Source organism: Pelobates fuscus, chromosome 7, assembly GCF_036172605.1.
Source record: "Pelobates fuscus isolate aPelFus1 chromosome 7, aPelFus1.pri, whole genome shotgun sequence".
In the NCBI taxonomy this organism is placed as follows: Eukaryota; Metazoa; Chordata; class Amphibia; order Anura; family Pelobatidae; genus Pelobates; species Pelobates fuscus.
Genome location: NC_086323.1, coordinates 101,641,143 through 101,666,217, shown reverse-complemented (window position 1 = coordinate 101,666,217; position 25,075 = coordinate 101,641,143). Strand labels below are relative to the sequence as shown.

Sequence of the window (25,075 nt, the reverse complement as noted above, 5' to 3'; positions counted from 1 at the left end):
ATACAGTATAGTAAAAAACAAAGAAAAACAAGTTACCTGCGCTCTCTCCTTAATCCCTATGTATTTTTAAACAAATGGAGGTTTTTTAGTTACCTCCAATGGCCATGAGAGGATAAGCCCGCCTGCCAACGTCAAGGCAGACCCCCCGCAGGTGGGTCCCAACTCTAACCATTCACCTTGCTTCCTTGAGCTTCTGGCAAAGATCTCAAATGAGACAGAAAGGGGTATTTTTTTATATATGGGCGGCTGGTTAGAGTTAGGACCCACCTGCGGGGGGTCTGCCTTGACATTGGCAGGTGGGCTTATCCTCTCATGGCCATTGGAGGTAACTAAAAAAAAACTCCATTTGTTTAAAAATACATAGGGATTAAGGAGAGAGCACAGGTAACTTGTCTTCCGGTCTCATTAGAGATCTTTGCCAGAAGCTCAAGGAAGCAAGGTGAATGGTTAGAGTTAAGACCCACCTGGGGGGGGGGGTCTGCCTTGATGTTGGCTTATCCTCTCATGGCCATTGGAGGTAACTAAAAAAAAAAACCTCCATTCCTCATAATGTTTTACATATACACAACAAAAGTCAAAGTGACACTATAGTCACCAGAACAACTACAGCTTATCGAATTTGTTCTGGTGGTTAGAATCATTCCCTTCAGGCTTTTCAGAGAAAATGCAGTGTTTACATTACAGCCTAGTGATAACTTCACTGGCCACTCCACAGATTGCTGTTAGAGATACTTCCTGGGTCATGGCTGCCTAAAATACATCTAAAAATATTTAGTATCTCCTCCCACTGCATGCAGACACTGAACTTTCCTCAGAGATTCATTGATTCAATTCATCTCTATAAGGAGATGCTGATTGGCCAGGCCTGTGTTTGAATTGTGCTGGCAGTGCCCTTGATTTGCCTCCTTGTCAATCTCAGCCAATCCTATGGGGAAACATTGTGATTGGATCAGGCCACCATGTCGGATGATGTCAGAGGCTTCAGACTTGAACACAAGTAAGATTTTACTATCTTTAGGGATGCAAAGGGAGTAGATAGTGGTTTTAACACTATAGGGTCAGGAATACATGTTTGTGTTCCTGACCCTATAGTGCTCCTTTAAGTATTCCAGGCGCTAGTTCAGAGGCTTTCATTTACCCTGACATGCCCAAAAGTACAGACTGAGGTCTACATGTTATACTTTAGAGAGGAAAAAAAACACATACATTCACGAACCTTATGGTTCCCATAGGGATCGGATCTACACTGCACATTCATAGCTTCCTCTTCACGAATGAAGATGACCGCTACCCTGTCACAGCTCCGCTACCACACACACTGTCCCAGCCTTCCTCAGCACATCCCCCCCACACACACATTATTCCCAAACACTTTCAGTCCCCAAACACCATCACCCCTTTCACCCAGCCAAACTTGCATTAACCCCTCTTAATCTTGTCATCTCTCACCCGCTCAAACCATACCAAATTCACCTGCCGTTGCTTTGCCACACTTACCCTATCACATTAACTCCCCCAACCCTGTCAGAGTCGCCTTCTTTGCACTGTCACTCACCCCCTTCACCCTGCCACACTCACATGATGATTTTACAGACAAAGGACACAGATTCAGCACCAATGCTTACTTTAATTTTAAACAAAAAAATTAAATCCTTATACAGTAAAACCTGTACCATTGTTCTGTTATTTATGAGATGGTCTGTCACATAACATTTTACTTTGATTTATAAATTGCAATAAAAACGCAAAGGCTGCTTCTGCCATAAACATAAAAAGATACCAAAAAAATAATACATAGGACTCCTTAATGGCCGTTTAAGCCCAGATGTGTTACAGCCACTGTAATTTAGATAGAGATCTTGATGTTTCACTCCAATTCTTTGTTCAGTGCATCAGCCAACTCTTAAAGGAGGTGCTACAAGAACCACACCATCTCCTCTGACAAAGAGCATTGGGATGTTCCTCTTTGTTGACTGAAATAAAGAGGATAAGTAAAAATAAAAACCACCCACAAAGACACAGAATTCTGTAGTATGGGTTAGCTCAACCCTTACATGTTATACAGAAAATACATTTAAAAAGGGAACATTTATTCTGAGTGGATTTATTCACTAGAGATGTATAATGCAGTTTAGTTGTCAAGATTTGGCAATTCACAAAAAGCAAATCTTTTTTTAGTCAGTTTTGTGAATGTGGAGCCAATGGTAGACTGAAAGAGATACATGGTCTGAGGCCATCGTTGAACCACTTAAGGCAAGACAGTATATCCATTATCTCATCATGACCCAAAAACTATTGTGCAATGAGGTTGTTCTAGTGCCCAGAATGTCCATTTAAAGGAACCCTGAAGTTATTAATCACCTCTAAATGATTTATCCCTCCATGTCAAGGTGTGTATTTGCAAGGATGTTAATTGCATATATAAGCCAATTCTATACCCATTGTATTGCGGGTAGCAACCCATTTTTAAATCACCCCCTACACCTTGCAGCTCAGCATACAATAAAGAAAAATCACGCAGGCCAGGTTTTGAGTGATTGATTTTCATGTGCAAGACAGCAAATGTTTCACATAAAATCTCACCATCCCATTGTTTTCATATAAAATATTAAAACAGTGAGGTTGCCAAGGATTTGATCAAACAACATGTGTAGTTTGCAAGGTAAGATTCTACAACAGCTTTTTCAATATACTCATCCTAAAGTTTGTTACCTTGTAAATCTCTTCATATGTTTCTTCGTCAATCTCTATTGTTGTAACGGTTTCTTCAACATCCCCCAATATCATATTCAAGTGCTGATCATATGCCTGCATTGGAAAAGATATGTACACATAATTAACCAGATGTCTCTAGTGTGATGCTGTACACTTTTTTTAAGAACAGAAACCCCCCAAAAAATGTAACACACTTACATGCAGCCGTCCCCGAAGCTCTCTATCATTTCTCATCTTCACATATATCCGTTCATCTAAACTCAGCCGGATCAGATCAAGGGGCTCTTCTACTGTATTTGTGGTTGGTGCCTATATCACAAACACAAGATTTAAAGAACAGATTTATTACATCTGACTTTTGTACCATACACTTTTTAAATAATTTTGCTGAAGTGGTCCCTGAGCAAACCTATACACAGAAATCTCTGATTTTTGTGGCAAAGTCTAGTTACAGCTACAGCACACGTGACTTAGTCAGCTCTGTTCTGGATTTACTGATCAGTACACACTGTGCACTGGATATTGTCGGCTTCTTCCCTCGCAGGTGGCACTGTGTTCGCACCTTCAAGGAGAAGTCTGTAGGACAGTGTGCATGCAACTCACGCACAATCCAACTAAAGTGCTTCCTTCTTATTGCCATTCTTCTTAGCACTCCCCATGACATCCTGTACATGACTATACCTTATTTTCCCTCCCCTTATCCACCCTCCGGACAGCCTATACCTTTCTACTCTTCATGAACACTGCAAGCATGCTATCAAAAGTAGCCAATTGGCGCATTTTTCAAAAGGTTAAAAAAAAAAAAAACCTTCTTTAGGAGAAGCATTTGTATGGAACACTAACCAGGAACCTAGTAATGCAGCAGGGATGAAGTGTGAATAGTATTTGGCCCAAGGAGGAATTAGAGTCAGAATAGCAGTTTTATACGTTCAAAAGGAAAACTGATACATTTCAAAAAACAGGTTAGAGTAACACTAATTGATAAGGTGACACAGAAATAGTGTTTCTGTACTCTTCCTCATTTGCACTGCGTATCCTGACTTTGTCTAGCTAGAACTAGATTTTGATGTAATTTGCTAAAAAACTTTTACAATATAAGATTGGAAAAAATATAAAAAGTGAATCATTACAGAAAACCCAGAAAGTGACTGTCAAGGTTTTATGCAATCGTGTAATTTACAAATAAGTGAATTACCATTCAAATTAAAGCTCAATTAGATCTGAAATTTCCTTGCCGTGCACAATGTCCCATTTTAAAGGATCACTATAGGGTCAGAAACACAAACATGTATTCCTGACCCTATAGTGTTAGCACCACCATCTAACCCCCCTGGGCCCCTCATGCCTCCATAAATATAGTAAAAAAAAAAAATCTTACTGTATTCAAGCCAGAAGCTGTAAATCTGCATGCTGTTAGACTCAGAAAAACAAGCAGTCCGCTGACATGTGGAAGCCTGATCCAATCACAGTGCTTCCCCATAGGATTGGCTGAGACTGACAAAGAGGCAGATCAGGGGCAGAGCCAGCATGATTCAAACACAGCCCTGGCCGATCAGCATCTCCTCATAGAGATGAATTTAATCAATGAATCTCTGAGGAAAGTTCAGTGTCTGCATGCATTGGGAGGAGACACTGAATCACAGGATTCTGTGCACAGTGCTGCCCTGTGCTCTGCTGACAGGCATATTATACCTCCATCAACTCCGAAGTCCCTCTGGTTCACTCTGAGTGACTGCAACTGGAGGTGTTCCTAGCTTTCAATGTAAACACTGTATTTTCTCAGAAAATACAGTGTTTACATGAGAAAGGCTGCAGGGAGCTATCGTTCTCACCTGAACAACCTCATTAAGCTGTCCAGGTGACTATAGTGTCCCTTTAAATACTGCCAGCTCAGTGAGCAGTATAATCACAGCAGCTAAAATGTTAAATGACTGACATGGAGAGGGATAGTATATAAAAAAAAAAAAAGGGGGGGGGCAAATCTACTGATTGACAGTTTTTTTTTGGCCAAGAGGTTCTCCAGCAGCCATCCAGGTATGGGTACATAGAGTAACTGTGGTGTAATGAACGTTCTATGCTTGGAATATTCACAATATACTGATATCCTGGTTCCCATGGTGACTGTGCCGTAGGATTGCTCTCTCCACGCAGTGGCCGTGGGGCGGTAAATCTATACAATGCTTACTGAGACCGGAGCCCTGAGTGGGCAGGTGACCGGAGATTAGCTCTGAGGGAGTAACCGGACAGCATTGCGGGGACAGAGGGACAGCCAGTACACAGAGACTCACCTGGTCCCCATCATCCGCCATCTTGAAAACCCCGCGCACCGGAAGTAAGAGGACACAGCAATGCTCGCGCTGGGCTGAAGAAGAGGTGTAACAACCAATCAGGCTGGAGGGGGCGGAGCCAGATGGCGAGCCCGCTGTCTGTCTCTGGTCTGCTCATTCTCGGCACCGGAAGTTGACATTCTGGCGTTTCCGGTGTGTTACACAAGCTGCAGCATGTGAATCCAGACAGGGAGAGATGGGGAAACGCAGGGGGTCTGTGGAGGAGAAGGCAGGGAGCAAGCAACCGAGGAAGCGGCCAGCCAAGCAGAGAAGGGGAAGCCAAGCTAGGGCTGCAGAGACTGGTGAGCACTGTCTGCCTTTTACAGTAAACAATAGCCCCATTCTGCCTGGGCATTCCTCCTGCACAGCACCTGCTCACATCGTGTTCTCTGTACCTGCATTCTTTGCAATAAGTGGTTTCACTGGCAAGATTATTCACTAAAGTGAGAATTGTGGAGAATTCAAAGTGAAATTCTAAGACTGTATGTGTAAAGCTATGTCACCACTGGCTGCGCGCTTGTCCTCCCTCCCCCCCGGGCCAGCCGCGCACCTGTCCTCCCTCCCCCCCCGGGCCGGCCGCGCGCCTGTCCTCCCTCCCCCCCCCGGGCCGGCCGCGCGCCTGTCCTCCCTCCCCCCCCCGGGCCGGCCGCGCGCCTGTCCTCCCTCCCCCCCCCGGGCCGGCCGCGCGCCTGTCCTCCCTCCCCCCCCCCGGGCCGGCCGCGCGCCTGTCCTCCCTCCCCCCCCGGGCCGGCCGCGCGCCTGTCCTCCCTCCCCCCCCGGGCCGGCCGCGCGCCTGTCCTCCCTCCCCCCCCGGGCCGGCCGCGCGCCTGTCCTCCCTCCCCCCCCGGGCCGGCCGCGCGCCTGTCCTCCCTCCCCCCCCGGGCCGGCCGCGCGCCTGTCCTCCCTCCCCCCCCGGGCCGGCCGCGCGCCTGTCCTCCCTCCCCCCCCGGGCCGGCCGCGCGCCTGTCCTCCCTCCCCCCCCGGGCCGGCCGCGCGCCTGTCCTCCCTCCCCCCCCGGGCCGGCCGCGCGCCTGTCCTCCCTCCCCCCCCGGGCCGGCCGCGCGCCTGTCCTCCCTCCCCCCCCGGGCCGGCCGCGCGCCTGTCCTCCCTCCCCCCCCGGGCCGGCCGCGCGCCTGTCCTCCCTCCCCCCCGGGCCGGCCGCGCGCCTGTCCTCCCTCCCCCCGGGCCGGCCGCGTGCCTGTCCTTCCTCCCCCCGGGCCGTCCGCACGCCTGTCCTCCCTCCCCCCCCCTGGGCCGGCCACGCGCTGCACCCCCTTACAATAGGCACTCCTCTTGTATCCCTAATCACAAGTGTGATTGTGCAGCAAGTAGTCTACATGGTTTGAAAAGTAATCCATAACACCAGTCTACTTTAAGCGTTCTTCCATTTTACCCGTTGGTCTCCTTGCGCCAAGCTTCCATCCTGTACACTTGTGCCCTTTCATAGTTTCGTTCTATTTTCCTGCATTTTACAACTCTAGCGTGTTTATCATTCTATACCCTATCCTTTATTTTCACCTTTGCCTGTCTGAGCGTTGTAGATGACATGTGTATTTGCTTAATTGCTCCCTATTTTCAACAAGCAGCAGAATGCAAAACAGACGAGGAAGAGATGGGGAAGCAAAAGGGATCTGCGGATGCAAAGACAGGGACCAAAAAGTCAAAGAACCTGCCTGCCAAGAGAAGGAGAGGAAGCCAAGCCAAGGTTACAGAACAAGGGGGTGAGTTTACAGAGTCTACAAAGCTACAAATTTGTGTCTGCTATTATTCAGTGAGCAACTTATACCCCTTTGTCTTTTCTCGTGTATGCTCCCAAGCAGTGCACTCAGCCTTTTCAAAGTCAGTAGCAGATAAAATGAAAGTGTTTTCAAAAGGTTGTTTTTACTTTATATTTTGCCAATGAATACTTTGCACATGCATGCCTTCCTGTTTACAAATCTCTTTGTGGTTTAAACTTGCAGATGGCAAGGACGACATGCATGAAGATGGAAAGGTCCCAGCTAAAAAAAGTAAACCCACAGCACCAGGTGTGCGAAACACTAAAAAGACTGTTAAAGCCTGTGTGGCGGAGACATCCCCTGCAGTGTGCCCCAGAAAAAAACCTTCCAAGCCAAAGAAACCAACTGAACTAAAAAAAGAGGAGACAGAGGAAGAAATTAGGTAAGTAATGTAGACTTCTTTAATCTTCTCTTTATATTGATCAACCAGACCTCCGTGCTAATTTTTACACATGACGCATGCAAACATGTTTATTCACTGAATTAAGAAATTTAAAATTGAATTGCAAAATTAAGGTTAAAATATAAAGTTGTGGATAGGTTTGGAGATTTTTTTTATTTATTTTTTTAGATCGGCTGAATTTGACTAAACATTGACATTTCGATGTCAGTTTGCTGTAATTTGGTGTTTACTAAATACTATTGTGGGGCAAAAACATAAAATTAACCAGAAAATTATATTTATTGTGACAAAATAGTCACACTGGGAAATATTCCAACTCAGTTATCCTCAATTGACAGGGTTATTTATTAAAGAGACACTATAGTCACCAGAACAACTACAGCTTATTGTATTTGTTCTGGTGAGTATAAGCATGGTCTTCATGCATTTTGTCGTGAAAGCTGCCTTGTCAGAGAAAATGCAGTGTTTACATGACAACCTAGGGATACCTTAACTGGCTACTTCTCAGATGGTTATTAAAAGGTTCTTATTGGGGGCGCAGCACTGCCATTCAGTGTCTCCAGCGTCTGCATGATTCAATGCATCTCTATGAGGAGATGCTGATTGGCCAGGGCTGTGTTTGGCTTGTGCTGGCTCTGCCCCACATTTGCCTCCTTGACAATTTCAGACTTGCCCATGGAAAATCATTGTGATTGGTTCAGATTAACACTTCTGATGATATCAGCCAAGCAGGCAGATCAGGGGCAGAGCCAGCAGCAGGCTGAAATAAAGGTAAAATATACTGTATTTAATTGGGCCAGGCTAGATGGTGGTTTTAACACTATAAGGTCAAGAATACATGTTTGTGTCCCTGACCCCATAATGTTCCTTTAACCCCTTAAGGACCAAACTTCTGGAATAAAAGGGAATCATGACATGTCACACATGTCATGTGTCCTTAAGGGGTTAAAGTGAGAATTAAAATTGAATTTAAATTTTAAGGGCAACACAGCTGAACCAGAGCAATAATCGAATTCAGCTGTGCTTCCAGTGCAGCTACTTTGTCCTTAAATTTGGAATTCACTTTGAATTCTCACTTTAGTGAATAACCCTGTGAGTTTGCAATTCCTTGGCGATTTCCCGATAATGTGATTTGCTGGATATTCACCAAACAATTACAATTTGTTAGCTCAGTGTGTTCACTAAACTGGGAATTGTTAGAAATTCTACACACAAAAATATTTTTTAGGCTAAGATAGAAGAATAGTTGTATGCTATCCTTTGACAAGAGTTTGCTCACACACATTTGCTTTATTTCTGCCGATAATCTAAAACATATTTATTCAGGTAGCTGCTCTCCAGCCATTAGCAAACTGTAACTCCCATTAACATTTGCCAGCAACAACACAGGCAAAGTTCATAGGAATTGTGCTTTATTGATACATTAACATTGCAATTTGCCTGACATTGCTAGAAGTGTGATTTCTGAATGGTCCTAAAAGATCTCTCAATGCTGTTTCCACCAGGGATCTCCTAAATCTAGAGAGGATTATTCCTGAAGCAACTGTAAAAAAAGGCAGTGATTATGAGGATTCTGAAGAAGAGAGTGAGGATGACTGGGAGGATGTAGAAGGTATGGCAGAATGGTTTGTTAATTGTATTTAATGTGTTATTTGGAGTTTTGTTCTAGCCAGTAATCAGATACTTCCAGGGATAAATTGTTGACACAGTATATACATTGTAATTCAGATTAATTGCGATCATTTTAAGAAGTATGTGCTTATTTGGTTTTCTTTTGTTTATTGGTCACAGTTGTAGGCCTCTTCGTATGTTGCTTTGTTATATGTCTGAGTTGTGGGGGGTTTTGTTACACTTATCAAGCTTTAGATAATTCTTTATTGGCTTTGACTTACTATGATTCCTTTATTTAGAACTCAATGGGCCTGCAGTGGAGGATCTTCAAGCCACTACATCTTTGGAAACTGATCTTCCTGCTGAGCCGGTGGAGATTGAAATTGAGACAGCAGAAGCAGCCAGGAAACGATTAAGGAGGTAAGTTTCTTATATATTTTGTACCTTTTTGTTCACGCATATTTTCATAGGCTCCATATCAGATTTCTCTAGTGTTTAGATTAGTGATGGCTATCCTTAGAACTCCAGTTGGTATGGACTTCACTTGAGTCATAGCTAGGCAAGTGGTTAGTCCATAACAACTGGAGTGGTGAAAGACGGTATGTGCTTCACCTCTTCCTGTTTGCAGAGAGAAAAGGAAGGCAGAATTTGCAGCATACCTTCGTAGGATGATGAATCGATTCAGTAAGGAGCTTCGGGAAGATACCCACAAGGTGAGGATCAAAGCATAATCAGCATATAAGTTTCATTAGTCCATAAACACACTTTCTATCATACTAGCCTTCAAGACTGGTTTGTACTCTTCTTTCTTTTTTTTTTTTTTATTTAACATCAACCCTCAAAACTGCCGAGTTGAAACAAAAAGGGGTTAATTTTTTGCTGAGTTCAACATGGCAAAGTATTGAAATAAGTTGTTGTGTTTTTTTTTTTTTCCTCCCTAATATTGCAGGTTCATTTGCTTTGCTTGTTGGGCAATGGTTTCCATCGCAGTAACACGTGTAGCATGCCTGACTTGTTGGCTGTGGCCCTTTCTGTAGTTCCAGCAAAGTTTACCTCTCCTGCCTCTTTGAATTTGTCATATCTGACCAATCTGTTGAACTGGTAAGTTTATGAGCTTAACACATGAACTGCTGTTCTGGCTTTATAGAGTGAGCTTTTCTGTATCAAAACAAAGAAATAAACAACTCCTGACACGAGGGACACTATCATGAAAGAAAGATGTGTGCACTTTGATATATTGTGTAATAACATGTGCAATCCTTTAGTGTTTCAGTGTGTTCATTTATACTTATCTTTTCTTCTTGTTTGTACTGATTAACTATGTGCTTGCTTTCATAAGACATTGTAGCTTAATCACATAAGGCATTATTTCTGCAAAACTTTTTCCATAAAGACCGATGATCAAGAGTGGTTTTAGACTTAAAATGTATTGTAGTGGGGGGCGGAGCCTGCGCTCGAGCTGAATGGCCGCATGAGGAACGAGCTCCCCGGCTGAAGGCTGAAACAAACGGCATATACAGCGGCTAAACAGCACTAAACCCCGCCAAACAACCCGGGCACCTACCATGTCACAATGGGGGACCCGAAAAGCGGCAGAAGCTAAAGAGAAGCATTCCTTCTTCACGGCCAAACCGACTACTCCAAAAGCCACGGTGCAAGCGATCCAAGATGGCGACGGAAGTGAAGAGGAAGAAGATCGCGACAGGCCACAATCCCCTCAAAACACTATCCGAATCCACGGGGAACTGTTCCAGAAAATGTTGGACGACATGGCGAGCAAGATCCAAGCCACAGTACAGTCCGCTATTGCAGATCTCCGCCGCGACATTATAGAACTCGGAACCCGCACAGCCCACATGGAAGGCAAAATGGCGGACTTCGCCGAAGCCCACAGCAATTTAGCTGCAAAAATGGAGGAACTAGAAGACCGGATTGACAGACACGAAATAAAAAATATGGATCTGGAAGATAGATCGCGACGCCAGAACTTGCGGATAAGAGGGGTCCCTGAAGATGTCCCACCGATAGAACTAATGGCGTACCTCACGGGACTGTTCCAAGCCATGGCCCCCGACATACCACACAATATGTTTCTGATGGACAGAGCCCACAGAGTAGCGAAGCCCCAGCACCTACCTGCGTCCACTACACGAGATGTACTAACCAAGCTTCACTACTATCACGTCAAGGAGGCCCTTCTCCGGTCCAAGAGACCAACTCAAGACCTGCCGGAAAAATACAAACACATACAAGTGTATACAGACCTCTCCGCAGAGACACTCCGACGTCGGAGATCCTTCAGAGCTATCACCACAGAACTGCGGAATAAGAAAATATCTTACCGCTGGGGCTTCCCGATAAAGCTACTAATATTGAACGAAGGTAAAACTCACGTAGTCTCGGACGAGGCGGCGGGCATCCGCCTGCTACGAAGCTGGGGCATTAACATGGAAACACCGGCTGAAAGGCCCAAAAGATCAGCGGTCATTCAGCCAGAATGGCAAACGGTCAAATACACCAAATCTTCCAAGGCGCCAACGGGCAACTGAAGGCGCTAAGCTGAGCCCTCCCGACCCACAAAGATCCAAACCTCGACACAGACCATCATGAACTTTTACGCTATAGTGGTCCAAGCGAACAGTGCATTCATATGCACCATGGACTCTAGCCGGAGATGGGTAATATGTCAGAACACTCCAACGTGTAATGGTTGTATTAATTGTATTATTTGTTATATGGAAAGTAATAATGGGGGCAAACATATCCATCATGAGGGAAACCGGGAGAACATGAAGGGAAAACGGGAGCGGACTACTGTAATTAGAGCGCAGCATGACAGTGTCCCCAATAAGGCCATTACAAGGCCATTACTAGGCCCGGGCCACATCAATCCTAACTCCCTCTTAACAGCCACAGGGCACATAGTTGTTCTCCCCCCCCCCCCCCCCCCCCCATTACAGAAGATATCCGACGGGCTTGCAGCACAGTTACGGAGAGCGCTGCACATACCAGGCCACATATTCGAAGCTACCGAGTGGGACAGGGCATAGGCATGTCCGCGGTTCCAAACCAGAAGGGGTTTCTATCTTATAAACGCAGACAATTCATTTCTTTAATTAAAATACAAATCAGAGCCAGAGGCTCGGGGGCACGGGTACCAGTGTGGCCGGCAAGCTGGACCTGGACCCCATCACCCCCTCGCAGGGTAGAGCTAGTGGGAGAACTAGCAGGTTAAATACATCATTAGATACCATTCGGGTATACATGTACCAGTTAAATTTATGTTTATGTTTATACTTGTGTATATATGTTAACTGTTTTTTTCACATGGTCACGACGAACAACATAGGAGCGACAATCTATATTGGGTTGCTCTGGGGCAGAGGGGAGGGAACGTTTGTAGCAGGGAACTCACACATAGGTATTTCCAGAATGGGAACACACAACAGGCATATATGGAAGATAAGGATTATTTGTAATGAGCACTCAAGCCCCAACCAACTACAGGGGACCCACCTTAAGGGCGTCCCACAAAATTTACATAGGACACAGGCTTATGACACCGCGCTTAAACACCGTCAACATTCAGTATGAAACTTTACTCCCTCAATACACAGGGTTTGAATATCCCATACAAAAGGCATGTTCTAGACAGAGAACTTAAAAAGACACAGGCGGATGTGGTTTATCTGCAGGAAACCCACTTCAGGACAGACGCACACCCAAAACTGAACTCACGTTTATACCCTCACCAGCTTCACGCAACTACAACTCAGAAATCCAAAGGGGTCTCTATACTCCTGAGTAAGGACCTCACAGTGGTATCACACAGCCACATCATAGACCCTGGGGGTAGATACATCATCTGGCAATGCTCCATAAATGACGCAGACTACACGTTAGTAAACGTTTACTCACCTAACACCAACCAGAGAAATTTCCTGCACGGAGTTCTCACCAGGGTGGAAAAGGTGAGGAAGGGCACCCTCTTGCTGTGCGGTGACTTTAATCACATACTTGATCCTTTGTGGGACTCCACCAGACCACCCTCCTCTCCAAATTATAGCTCCCTAAAAAAACAAAGCAAGGCCCTCAGAAATCTAGTATCATCGTTTGGTCTTAGGGACGTGTGGAGAGCTCTCCACCCAGGGGAAAGGACATACTCACATCACTCGAGAGTACATAATACATATTCTAGAATAGACGGATGTCTCATGCACGACTCCGCTATGTCCAAAATAATAGGCTGTGAAATTACAGCAATAAACTGGTCAGACCATGCACCAGTGATACTAACAATCGCCAACAATTACGACTACAAACATAGGAACCCGTGGCGTCTCAATGAACACTTGCTGAACGACACACAATTTTGTACACAAATGGAGGAGGAACTAAAACATTATTTTAACACGAATTGCACATCAGTTCAAAACCCCCACTCACTCTGGTTGGCACATAAGGCGGTGATGAGAGGCACATTAATAAGTAGAGCCTCTTACATTAAGAAACAAGCCGAAAAAGAATTATCTCCGTGTAGTCAGCAATTGGAGAAGCTTCATAGAGTTAATCAAACACAGCCATCGCAAGAACGCAAACAGACAATAGCGTCCCTACAAAATAAACTTAATGGGATCAGACTTCAAAAGTTTGGTCTCATGCTAAAAAGGTTAAAATCACATTCATATGTACAAGGCAACAAAGCGAGCAAACTTTTAGCCCACCATCTAAGGGAAAAACAGCAACAAACTCGCATAGCCCACATAATAAATAAAGATGGACATAAACTTCACATGCCCACCGAAATTTGCAAAGAGTTCGCGCAGTACTACGGCCAGCTCTATAACCTCAAAGACGACCCCAACACCCCAAACCCCACGACGTCAGGCATACAGGACTATCTAAAGGAGATCCCCTTACCCTCCCTGAATGACACCCAAAAATCAGCACTAGCAGCCCCTTTCACAGAACAAGAAATCTTAGAATGCATTGACTCCCTCCCCACAGGAAAAGCCCCAGGCCCAGACGGCTACACAAATGCCTATTACGCAAAGTTTAAGCACCTCCTAGCTCCCTATCTCGCCACAGCATTCAATCATGCGCAACGCACAGGTACTTTCCCCCCGGAATTCCTGGCAGCTAGAGTGATAACCCTCCCGAAACCCGGCAAACCTCCAACATTATGCCAGAATTTTCGCCCAATTTCCCTACTGAACTCAGACACCAAACTATATGCAAAAATACTAGCCACCCGACTTAAGACCATTCTCCCTACTATCATCTCAGACGACCAAGTGGGATTTGTACACGGGAGACAGGGGTCGGACAACACCCGAAAGGTAGTAGACATCTTACAGACCATACACATGGACCGGACTCAGGGGCTCATAGTTTCTCTTGACGCGGAGAAAGCATTCGACAGACTGAATTGGCTTTTCCTAGACGCGGTTCTGACGAAATTTGACTTCCCCCACGAATATCAAGTGGCGATTAAGGCCCTATACAGCTCCCCAAATGCCTCAGTATCGACATCAGGGTTTCAGTCCGCCCCGTTCACCATATCAAATGGTACACGTCAGGGGTGTCCCCTCTCTCCTCTCCTTTATGTCCTTGCCCTTGAGCCACTGGCGGAGGCGATCAGACGCAATCCTAACATACATGGTATAGTGATTGGCGAGCGGGAGTATAAACTCAATCTATTTGCGGACGATGTCCTGCTAACTCTGGCTCAACCAAACATATCACTCCCAAACCTACAGAAAGAAATACAAAACTACAGCTCCCACTCTTATTATAAACTTAACGTTAACAAGACACAAGCAATGGGAATAGGCATAGAGGGTGACACCATGGAGCGTCTACGTAAGGCGTTTAAATATGACTGGAGACAGGACTTCCTCACCTTCTTAGGCATAAAGTTGACGAAATCCCCCAACTCTCTTTTTGCAACAAACTATCAAAAATTATTCAATGAGATAGAATCTATACTAAAATCTTGGGAAGGGAAATACATAACATGGGTGAGCCGCTGCGCAGCTATAAAAATGGTGATACTCCCAAAGTTACTATATCTGTTCCGCACACTACAAATTAACGTTCCCGCAAAATTCCTCAAAGCCCTGCAGACAACCCTGTTGAGATTTAGCTGGCAGCACAGGAAACCGAGGGTTCCTTGGAAACTTCTATCCCGCACGATCCGTGACGGAGGTCTGGGATTCCCGGACGTTCGAGAATATCACAGGGCCACACACCTAGCCAACATCATTGGGTGCCACACACAGCCCCACACCCCACAATGGGTGACTCTGGAGTCCCACAGACTAGGAGGGAAACATCTCCCTTATTATTTATGGGTGCCAAAAGATCTACGCCCCTGCACCCCCAAAATACTGCCGACCACCAGACTGATGCTAACTACTTGGGATAAACACAGACTCAGGGTTTGTTCGACATCACATTGGTCTCCGGCGACACCCCTGAGAGCCCTCCACATACTGAACCCTTCGTTCAATTTTAAGATATGGGCGACACACAATATAACCCACCTGTATCAGGTAACACACCGAGGGGCTCTTAGAAACTTCCCAGATTTGAAAACAGAGTTCCATGTCCCACAAACAGCACACTTTTCATATCTACAGATGTACCACACACTTAAAGACGAGAAACACCAGTACAAGGGGACAGGTGGGGGGCCACAGATGTCGAGGTTCGAACACAAATGTTTAAAAACGCAGCAGCAGAAAAAAAACCTCTCATTCTGTTACTCCACACTCATAGAAGAACCGCAAACACAACTTTGGGGGTTCCAAAGAGAATGGCACAAAGATCTTGAAAGGGCCCTGTCAGATCAGGAGTGGGAAAGGGCCTTTACAGCACATAAGGGTTTATCGGCTTGTGCCTCGCACCTAGAGCTGTCAAGGAAACTTTTATACAGGTGGCACCTGACCCCCAGCAAATTGTCCAAAATGTACAACACGTCAAATAATAGCTGCTGGAGGTGCCAGGGAGCCACAGGGGACATAATCCATATATGGTGGAGATGCCCACAGATCCAACCTTTCTGGGAGAAGGTAGCAGACATAATTTCGCACAGTACAGGGAGATATATCCCACGCACCATAGAAACGTACCTGCTACACATCCTACCACTTGACCTGCCGAAACCAACACGTACACTGACGTTCCTCATACTAATAGCAGCGGCGACGCTGATGGCAAGGAACTGGAAGTCAGAAACGATACCAACAACAGGGGAACTGATGCACCTAATATCCACAAACGTGGACTACGAAAAGCACACAACGACTCAGTCACTTGCAGGACGCACCAAGTCCCAAATGTACGATTTATGGCAAACATTCAAAAATGACTTCCCTGAATCCATTAGTGTCAAAGCGTATGTCCCCACCTAAGCATGATAGGACAGGGTACTTAGATGCGCTTAAATACGGGGCCTAGTTTTGCCCAATACACGAGGCAGATCAGGAGACTAAGAGGTCATCGGAAGGCAATAAGTTGGACTGGTAGTAGCACACTCACATGGGTAACGCAGTCACTGAACCCCACATAGCTGTCGCATGATTCACACCACAATGACCATATGTTGTAGGTTTAATCGGTTAAATGTATATAGTTTAAATATAGTATGTTTTATCAATAAAATAGTATGTTTTATCAAAATGGAGACAGAACTTAAATGGGCTACCATCATTGTCAAACACGGATGCAGGGGTTGAAAATATGTTAACACTTGAACATGTACTGCCCCCCAGGGCACGAATCAAATGACTATGTATTTCATCTATGTACTCAGCATTGATATTCCCTCCCCCTTTCTTACTTCTGTACCCCTAAGTACGTTTGAACTCTGCAAAACATACAATAAAAATTGTTGATTATAAAAAAAATGTATTGTAGTGCAGTAAGATATAAATGTTTAATACAATACATACACGTGATGTAGATTAATTTAGAAATAAACAAATATGTTTAAATGTCTATCTGTTCCTGTCCAAATCTGAGATGATTAAATTGCGTATACGCAGAAGTAAGTTCACACTGACACATGGAGTTCAGGTTAAAAGCACTTCAGAAAATTTAATGGCATCTGGGTAGAAAACGGGTATACAGACCCTTTTAAAGGCAAAATGACATCATCATTGAATATCAGATAATAACAAATAAACATCATTAATTGGATTAATTGTTAAGTGTCTGGGTTAGTGTCCACCTATCAATATTATTAATTGGCTCAGGGATTTGAGTGACTAGCTAGGTGTCCTCCCACCGGGAGGTGGTATTGTTCTGGACACGGGTGTGGACAGAAGGCTCAAGCGCCATCTTTCCCAGCATGAGGTTTACTCGGTGGAAAGGGGGCTTGAGCGTCATTTTATGTAGTTAGTGATGTCAGTCTCATGATCAGGTGCAAGGTTCTTTTATGAATAGAACATTTCATTAGTACAGTGTTCTCATGGCCTTGGCTCTGGCCTTGGTTATACTTTGTTGCATGTTACAGGAGATTCAATAATTCCGGAGTCAGCTATGTCTTTTTAGAAAATACAGTCTCTGTTCATTGTATTAAATGTTGCTGGGAAATTCTGTCATGTAATGTAGTTTAAGATGGAGGATCTGTCAGGTAATGAGGACAAAATGGAGGACAATAATTCAATACAAGTTCAATAAAGATTTTTAATAATTCTACATCAGTCCCCCCTATGAAATGTTAAATTCTAAAAGATAAACTTTATTGGTTAGTTTCAGAAGACAGGTTAGCCCAAAGGCACAAAACCCTATGAAGTAACGGTTCTTAAAGTCTTCTTAGTTCTTCAGAGGGACATCATAAATAGACAAGCTTACATTACCATATGGACCTGTGTTATCTGGAGTATAGGCACAACAAGTCATGGTGACAGGTAAACGTTGTTGGTTGCAATAGATATAATAAATGCAAATCAAAATATTATTATTATTAGCAGTGACGGTTGGGAAAATGGACTCAAACTTTCCTTTTACTGCAAAATCATCTGGTACCCCCCTTGGCACACCTATGGCATCAATATATATATATGTGTCAAACTTTCCCTTTTACAGTGGTGCTCCTCTTTGTGTTCTGAAGCATGAATGTGGTGTGTCAAGAGTACCTTGTCATGTATTATGTGTATGGACATAATAACCTTGGCTAGGGCACATTTGCTTATGCATTGTAGTATTAAACCTGTCCCACGCTACATCAGCGTGGGTGGACTCGGATCATTTAGTCAATATTAATATCACCACAAACTCAGGATGGACAAATAATCCTGAGGAAGCTTGGCATTTGGATCTCTTCAGCTTCACGAGGTCTCCTTTTGGGGTCCTCGGCTTTCCATCGATGGCAGGTGGTCAGGCATTATTATGGCCATCAAACACCTACTTGTTGGTATCTTTTTTTTTTTTTTTTTTTTTTAACAAGTCATTTTTCTTTAGAGTCAAAATCAACAAATGTTACTTCTCATGTTGCAGAGAGAGAGAGAGAGAGTCTTGAATCTGGAACAATGAATCCACTGAGTGATCTCTGCAACTTTCACAATGCACTATTGGGTATATGGTCTTGGTTGTCACATTGATGACCGGCTAGGCTTCTGGCCATCCTGACAAAATGTCTATTATAACTAGTGCATATTTGACCCAGCAGCTCTTTGTCACCTGGATTCTTGAAAGGGATAGTGAGAGTTAGCTAGGTGCTTAGGATTCTCCTCCTCTTCTGCCTGAGCTGTCCTGGGCACAAATAACACAGGATCGGCAGTAACTGATGATTAGAGGAGTAGTTCTAGGTGCTTTAGAGTATTTAGAGATCAAAGAGTTCATGAGGGTCTTGGATAGGTATAAAGTTCCATGGGCCCACTGCCCAGTACATGTTTTTGGGTAAACAGAGCTTGAGAGTGTTGGAGTACAGCCCGTCTTCAAGGGTTGCCCCTTTCTGTTTTTCCAGCTTTGTATTTCTTCAGGGTCATTCTTTCAGAAGCTTGAGATCTGCGGGTAGGGCCTACATGGTGAGTATAGAAGTTTCTTTAGCGGACACCCTTCCGTCCACTTCCCTTGGTGCACTTGTGGCTTGGTTGGCAGCTTTTGGTCAGCTGAGTGGTGCTTCTTATCTTCCAGATTGATCCAAAATAATGTGCTGCACCCAGGGCATATCTTGAGTCAGTGTAGGTATTGGCATGTCTTCCTTCAGGCATTTTGTATGCCACTGAGAAGGCTGTCAATTCAGCGTCTTGAGCAGATGTGGGTGAGGAAAGTGAAGATGCTTGACGTACCTGATCTTCTGTAGCAACAGCAAATCCAGTATGGTACCTTTCCTCTTTATCCGCAAACAGAGTGGAGTCAGGATCTGGTAAAGCTACTGCATGCTCTGTTGAAAGGTGTCTTGATTCTTCTTTCATCTGTTCAAAGCAACCATGAGGAGCAGTAGAAGAGGTTTCCTCACCTATTTCTGTGTGAGATTGGGGGGTATTTGTCTTTCTATTTACAGTTCTCTTGCTGACCCCCCTCTGTAGAGAGTTGTAAATTGATTGTTCATGTTTTGTTCTAATGAGTCAGGTTCCTTTCATGAGATTTCTGGGGACTTGGTGAAGAAAAAACATGAGGGACAGCCACCTCCCTTACAGGTGTCTTACTTCCATGGGAATCTGGGTCAGGACCACACTATTTCCTTGAGAGTGCCCAAAACAGTTCTTTCATGATGAAGTGCACCTCCACCAGTCTGAATAATTTTTTGTTAGTGTGGTATTCCCCCCTGGGAAGTGGCGGAAGAGTGGCCAGAGCAACTTTCCTTCAAAATATAATGTTGTCAGGTAGAGGCAGAGTTGTCTATGAGCGGAGGAAATTGGTAAGGAATAAGAAGGGAGGAAGCATATAAAGGATATAGATATGGTAGTGGGGAGATGGAAGAATGAGTAGTGGATAGAGCGAGAGGGGAAGAAGGTGGAGTAGGAGGAGGAGAAGGTGGAGTAGAGGGAGGAGTAGAAAGAGGAGAGAGGAGTAAGAGCAGGAAGAAGGAGTAGGAGGAGGAGAAGGTGGAGTAGAGGGAGGAGGAGGAGAAGGTGGAGTAGAGGTAGGAGGAGGAGAAGGAGGAATAGAGGAGAAGTAGGAGGAGAGAGGAGAAGTAGGAGGAGAGAGGAGAAGGTGGAGTAGAAGGAGAAAGTGGAGTAGAGGGAGGAGTAGGAGGAGGAGAAGGAGAAATAGAGGGAGGAGTAAGAGCAGGAGGAAGGAGTAGGATGAGTAGAGGAGAAGTAGGAGGAAAGAGGAGGAGGAGGAGTAGAGGAGAAGTAGGAGGAGAGAGGAGAAGGTGGAGTAGAGGGAGGAGTAGGAGGAGAAAGTGGGAGGAATAGAGGGAGGAGTAGGAAGAGGAGAGAGGAGAAGGTGGAGTAGAGGGAGGAGTAGAGGAGAGGGAGAGGAGATGGTTAAAGGTGAAGATAGAGATTGATAAAGTGTGTAAAATTGCTGTGCCTTCATGTGGTGGATTGCAGCCAGAAAGCTGGCGTAGATTGCTGACAGAGAAGAAAGCAAGCTTACTGGTACAGAGTAGCAATGCTATTCAGCAGGAAGGTTGGGCTGAGGAAGAACTAGATCACAAAGGGTTAAGAATGTATGTATATCATAATAATTGTTTTTGTATTTTGTATTAGCTATTACCCTGGTAGAGGGTGGGGGTTTTGTATTGAGTTTCACTGAGAGTATTATTAAATGTTGTGTTTTTGTGTCACTTTGCTTTTGCAATAACTGTAACGTGGCTATCCTTCTGTCTTGTTACTGTACAGCATTGACATGGTTAAAGAGATTCTGCTGGCAGTCTCTCTCTCCCACTTCCCCCGCCTTCCTCTCTCTCTTGCTTTCTGTGAGGGGGGTTTGCGTGAGGGGGGGGTTGCGTGCTTGCAGATTCAGATTTGTGTTTCGTAGAGTTACTACTGATAAGACTTAGCAATGGAATTTTTGCTAGAAAATATTCTAATTGTGTATTTTGCTACTTACATAGGAGTGATGTGTCGTATAGGAGGTTTCTAGGGTATGTGTGTTGTTGTTGCTGCCATTTGTGCGACGCCAGCAGGTTCCGTGGCGTTGTATATGTATTTGGACGTGTTGGGTGATTAATAGCTGGTGAATGATGGGGGAGGTTAGTTGCATCCCGTGAGTTTATTTTTGCACCATGTTATTTCAAAGCTTCACGGGCTGTTAAATGTATAATGTTTTCATTTGTCTTATTTAATCCGTCAAGTCTGTCCATAGTTTAGTATTTCATTTTGCCTAACAGAATGTTGCTTCTCTGCTTTATTTTTATTAAGCTATAATTTAGTGTAAAGCTACTGCAAGCTGAAATGCCCTAAAAGAAAATGGCCCCTAGAAAGAGACACGTCAGTCCTGGCTCCTGCCCTCACTCTGCCCTTAGTGAGGTCATATCTGCCCATATATCGTGTCAACTCGAGATCTACTTCTACCATGCTCATCCTATCCTAAGACATGCTGTCTTCCTTAATTCCCACATATTATGAACAAAAAGTTACAATTACTAAAATTATCCTACTATTAGTTTCCCTATATCAGGAAAGTGTCTGTGACAGGTAATGGTTAATATGTAGATAGAATATATATATGTCTATCGATTCGCGTATAAGTAACAAGTGTGTTTGAACTTTGTAAAAAAAAAAACAAAAAAAAATTAAAAAAAAAATTGATAACATGCTGGAAGAGGGGTTATCTTAAAGAACATTTACTAAAAGAAGTTTCTAATAAACAAAGATTTCTTAAACAAATGGTAATACAATTAAGGACTGGTTTCAAAATGTCTTGATCTAATTGAAAAGGAACCAGTTAACATTATAAGCATAACTATTAACAAATGAATAAGGTGGGTGGGTTTTTTTTTTTACTGGATAATGTTTGCCTCCAAGATTAAAAGACTGACTAACATAATTTTTGTTGTAAGCCCAGATATTTTATTATTGCATATGCATAGGAATTGAGACTTTTGGGCATTATAGTGTATTAATTCTAGATCTGTTACTAGCAGCAAGTGCTTAGCCTTATGCCTATCCCACGCATGCTTAAACACTTCTACTGAGTTAACCTCTACCACTACAGTTGGAAGGCTATTCCATGCATCCACTACCCTCTCAGTAATGTAATACATCCTGATATTATTTTTAAACCTTTGTCCCTCTATTTTTGAGACTATGTCCTCTTGTTATGGTAGTTTTCCTTCTTTTAAATATAGTCTCCACTCTTACTATGTTGTTTCCCTTTATGCATTTAAAATGCTTTTATCATATTTCCCCTGTCTCGTCTTTTCACCAAGCTATACCTGTGTGTGGTTGGAGATATTCTGGAGATAAGCTGGAGGTAATCCGAGGTATTCAGGAGGATAAATAAAAAGTTAAGGTTTGTTTGATTTCAATTATTCACCTCATTGGAATGGCAGACTTAGTTCAGTGTAATAGTTGCTTTGCATTTGTTTCACGTTCCACTTTTTGGAGGTTTGGTTGTTGTCTAATCTGTAGACAGTTCTCTATTTTGCGGCAGGAGATTGTATTTTTGAAGTCTGAGATTTGTAAATTATCTGGTAAACAAACTCAGGCTGGAACTGCTGCAAAGCCACTGCCGCAGAGACATACTAGGAATGGCAGATGGATTACTGTAGGATCTGGTAGACTTGGAGTTAAAAAGGCATATTGCACAGTCTGTTGCTCTACATAATTCATTTTCTGCACTTTCAGAGTGTAGTGGTGTCGTGGAGAGAGGCACTGAGGCTAGTGGTGTTGTGCAGAGAGGCACTGAGGCTAGTGGTGTTGTGCAGAGAGGCACTGAGGCTAGTGGTGTTGTGCAGAGAGGCACTGAGGCTAGTGGTGTTGTGCAGAGAGGCACTGAGGCTAGTGGTGTTGTGCAGAGAGGCACTGAGGCTAGTGGTGTTGTGCAGAGAGGCACTGAGGCTAGTGGTGTTGTGCAGAGAGGCACTGAGGCTAGTGGTGTTGTGCAGAGAGGCACTGAGGCTAGTGGTGTTGTGCAGAGAGGCACTGAGGCTAGTGGTGTTGTGCAGAGAGGCACTGAGGCTAGTGATGTTGTGCAGAGAGGCACTGAGGCTAGTGGTGTTGTGAAGAGAGGCACTGAGGCTAGTGGTGTTGTGAAGAGAGGCACTGAGGCTAGTGGTGTTGTGAAGAGAGGCATTGAGGCTAGTGGTGTTGTGCAGAGAGGCACTGAGGCTAGTGGTGTTGTGCAGAGAGGCTTGGTGAGGCCTAATAGAAAGCAGTTGTTGGTGGGGGATTCCATCATAAGAGGTGTGGAGATGGACAATGGTGGTCTTGTGAGGTGTCTTCCCGGAGCTACTGCTCACAGAGACAGGAGACGTATCGGTAATATTGTTAAGCAAGCAAAGCAGGAAGGGGAATTGGATGTACTTGTCCATTTAGGGACAAATGACTTGGCTTGCAATGAGGTTTCAGAGGTTAAGGAAGTTTTTAGTGTTTTTGCCAATGATATACGGCAGGTTGCTTCCACATTGTCATTCTCTGAAGTCCTGCCTGTGCATAACACTCAGAATGACAGGCGGATGCGTATTAGGGACTTTAACTTGTGGCTTGGTGAATGGTGTCGGGAGCAAGGATTTGGCTTTATTGCTCATGGTAGCTCTGTTTGGAATGGAAATAAACTGTACAAAAAAGATGGTTTGCATCTTTCTCAAAAGGGAACAAATGTTCTCAGTGAGCAGTTCAGAGGTTTTGCTAGGATGTATTTAAACTAGGAGGGGGGGGCAAAAGGGTGATAAAACATCAATCCAATTGTCCCCCAAAACAAGGACAGAAGGTGCCTGTAGCAAGTGTGTTAAAAAATGATAAGCTTAGAGTCATGTCTACAAATGCTCGCAGTTTAGGGAATAAGATCCATGAACTTGTGGCAATAATGGCAACTGATAGTGTAGATTTAGTCGCTGTTACTGAGACATGGTATAATGAGAAAAATGACTGGGACATAGCAATACCAGGGTACTCTTTATATAGAAAAGACAGGGAAGGCAAGAAAGGGGGAGGGGTGGCCCTGTATGTAAAGAATAGCATAAAATCTAGCCTAATAAAGGTTAGTGAGGCGAACATAGAGTCAGTTTGGGCTACGTTAGAATTTGGTAATCACACAGTAACTCGTGTAGGTGTGATTTATAGGCCCCCAGGACAAATTGAAGAGTTAGATAATCTACTAGTTGAAGAAATAGCTAAAATGACAATGAAGGGGGAAGTTATCATCATGGGTGACTTTAATCTTCCTGATATAAATTGGAAAACAAAAATAGCTACTTGTGCCAGGAGCACACATATTCTAAACTCCCTACTGGGATTGTCTCTAAAACAAGTCGTTGAGGAGCCAACTCGTAAAGAGGCCATACTAGATTTAGTGTTAACAAATGGAGATTTGGTATCAGATATTACTGTAGGTGAAAGTTTAGGATCCAGTGATCATCAGTCAGTGTGGTTTAATATAAGAACAGTGACTGAGTCACACCACACAAAAACAAAAGTTTTAGACTTTAGAAAAACAGACTTTTCCAAAATTAGAATATGTGTAAAGGAGTCATTATCGGACTGGAGCAATTTAAATGGAGTCCAAAAGAAATGGGATCATTTAAAAGTTGCACTACTGAAGGCAACAGAAAATTGCATTAGGCTTGTCAGTAAAAGCAAAAAATTCAAGAAACCACTGTGGTACTCCACAGATGTAGCCAAAATAGTAAAAAACAAAAAGTTAGCATTTAGTAATTATAAAAAAAACCAGAGTGAGTAAGACAGAATGACCTATAAGATTAGGCAGAAAGAGGCTAAGCAAGTTATAAGAGCTTCCAAATCACACACAGAAGAGAAAATAGCACAGTCAGTAAAAAAGGGGGACAAAACCTTTTTTAGATACATAAATGAGAAAAGAAAAGTAAAACAAGGATTAGTTAGATTAAAAACAAAAGAAGGAAGGTATGTAGATGAGGATAAAGGTCTAGCTGACTGCCTCAATGAATATTTTTGTTCGGTATTTACAGATGAAAATGAAGGAAAGGGACCTCAGTTAAGAAAAAGGATAAATGAGTCATTTATTACATGTGAGTTTACAGAGGAAGAGGTTCTATTTCAACTGTCAAAAGTAAAGACAAATAAGTCAATGGGACCTGATGGAATACACCCAAAGCTATTAAAAGAGCTTAGTGGTGTACTAGCAAAACCATTAACAGA

At 43.9% G+C, this 25,075-nt stretch overlaps 2 protein-coding genes across 5 annotated transcripts in view; one reads left to right on the top strand and one right to left on the bottom strand.

Moving 5' to 3' along the window:
- Positions 1 to 1,607: 1,607 nt before the first annotated feature.
- LSM3 (LSM3 homolog, U6 small nuclear RNA and mRNA degradation associated) lies at positions 1,608 to 5,095 on the bottom strand. 2 transcript variants are annotated; one of them, XM_063426292.1, is made up of 4 exons: positions 5,004 to 5,095; positions 2,914 to 3,024; positions 2,713 to 2,808; positions 1,608 to 1,973 (listed from the first exon to the last, which is right to left on the bottom strand). In XM_063426292.1, exons 1-4 carry the CDS (start codon positions 5,022 to 5,024, stop codon positions 1,893 to 1,895), a joined length of 309 nt encoding a protein of 102 aa, XP_063282362.1. In that variant the 5' UTR covers positions 5,025 to 5,095; the 3' UTR covers positions 1,608 to 1,892. The 2 variants fall into 2 exon arrangements, with proteins under 2 accessions (XP_063282362.1, XP_063282361.1); XM_063426291.1 differs by lacking the exon at positions 5,004 to 5,095 and adding an exon at positions 4,094 to 4,200.
- Positions 5,096 to 5,134: 39 nt separating this feature from the next.
- XPC (XPC complex subunit, DNA damage recognition and repair factor) overlaps positions 5,135 to 25,075 on the top strand; it is a 51,047-nt gene continuing 31,106 nt past the window's right edge. Inside the window, exons 1-7 of one of the 3 annotated variants that reach the window (XM_063426286.1) lie at positions 5,135 to 5,344; positions 6,626 to 6,763; positions 7,004 to 7,202; positions 8,729 to 8,835; positions 9,134 to 9,254; positions 9,463 to 9,547; positions 9,784 to 9,935. In XM_063426286.1, coding sequence (XP_063282356.1) covers positions 5,239 to 5,344; positions 6,626 to 6,763; positions 7,004 to 7,202; positions 8,729 to 8,835; positions 9,134 to 9,254; positions 9,463 to 9,547; positions 9,784 to 9,935 — 908 coding nt within the window. In that variant the 5' untranslated portion in view covers positions 5,135 to 5,238. The remainder of the gene's footprint in view (positions 5,345 to 6,625; positions 6,764 to 7,003; positions 7,203 to 8,728; positions 8,836 to 9,133; positions 9,255 to 9,462; positions 9,548 to 9,783; positions 9,936 to 25,075) is intronic. The other 2 variants (XM_063426287.1, XM_063426285.1) reach the window with 2 other exon arrangements.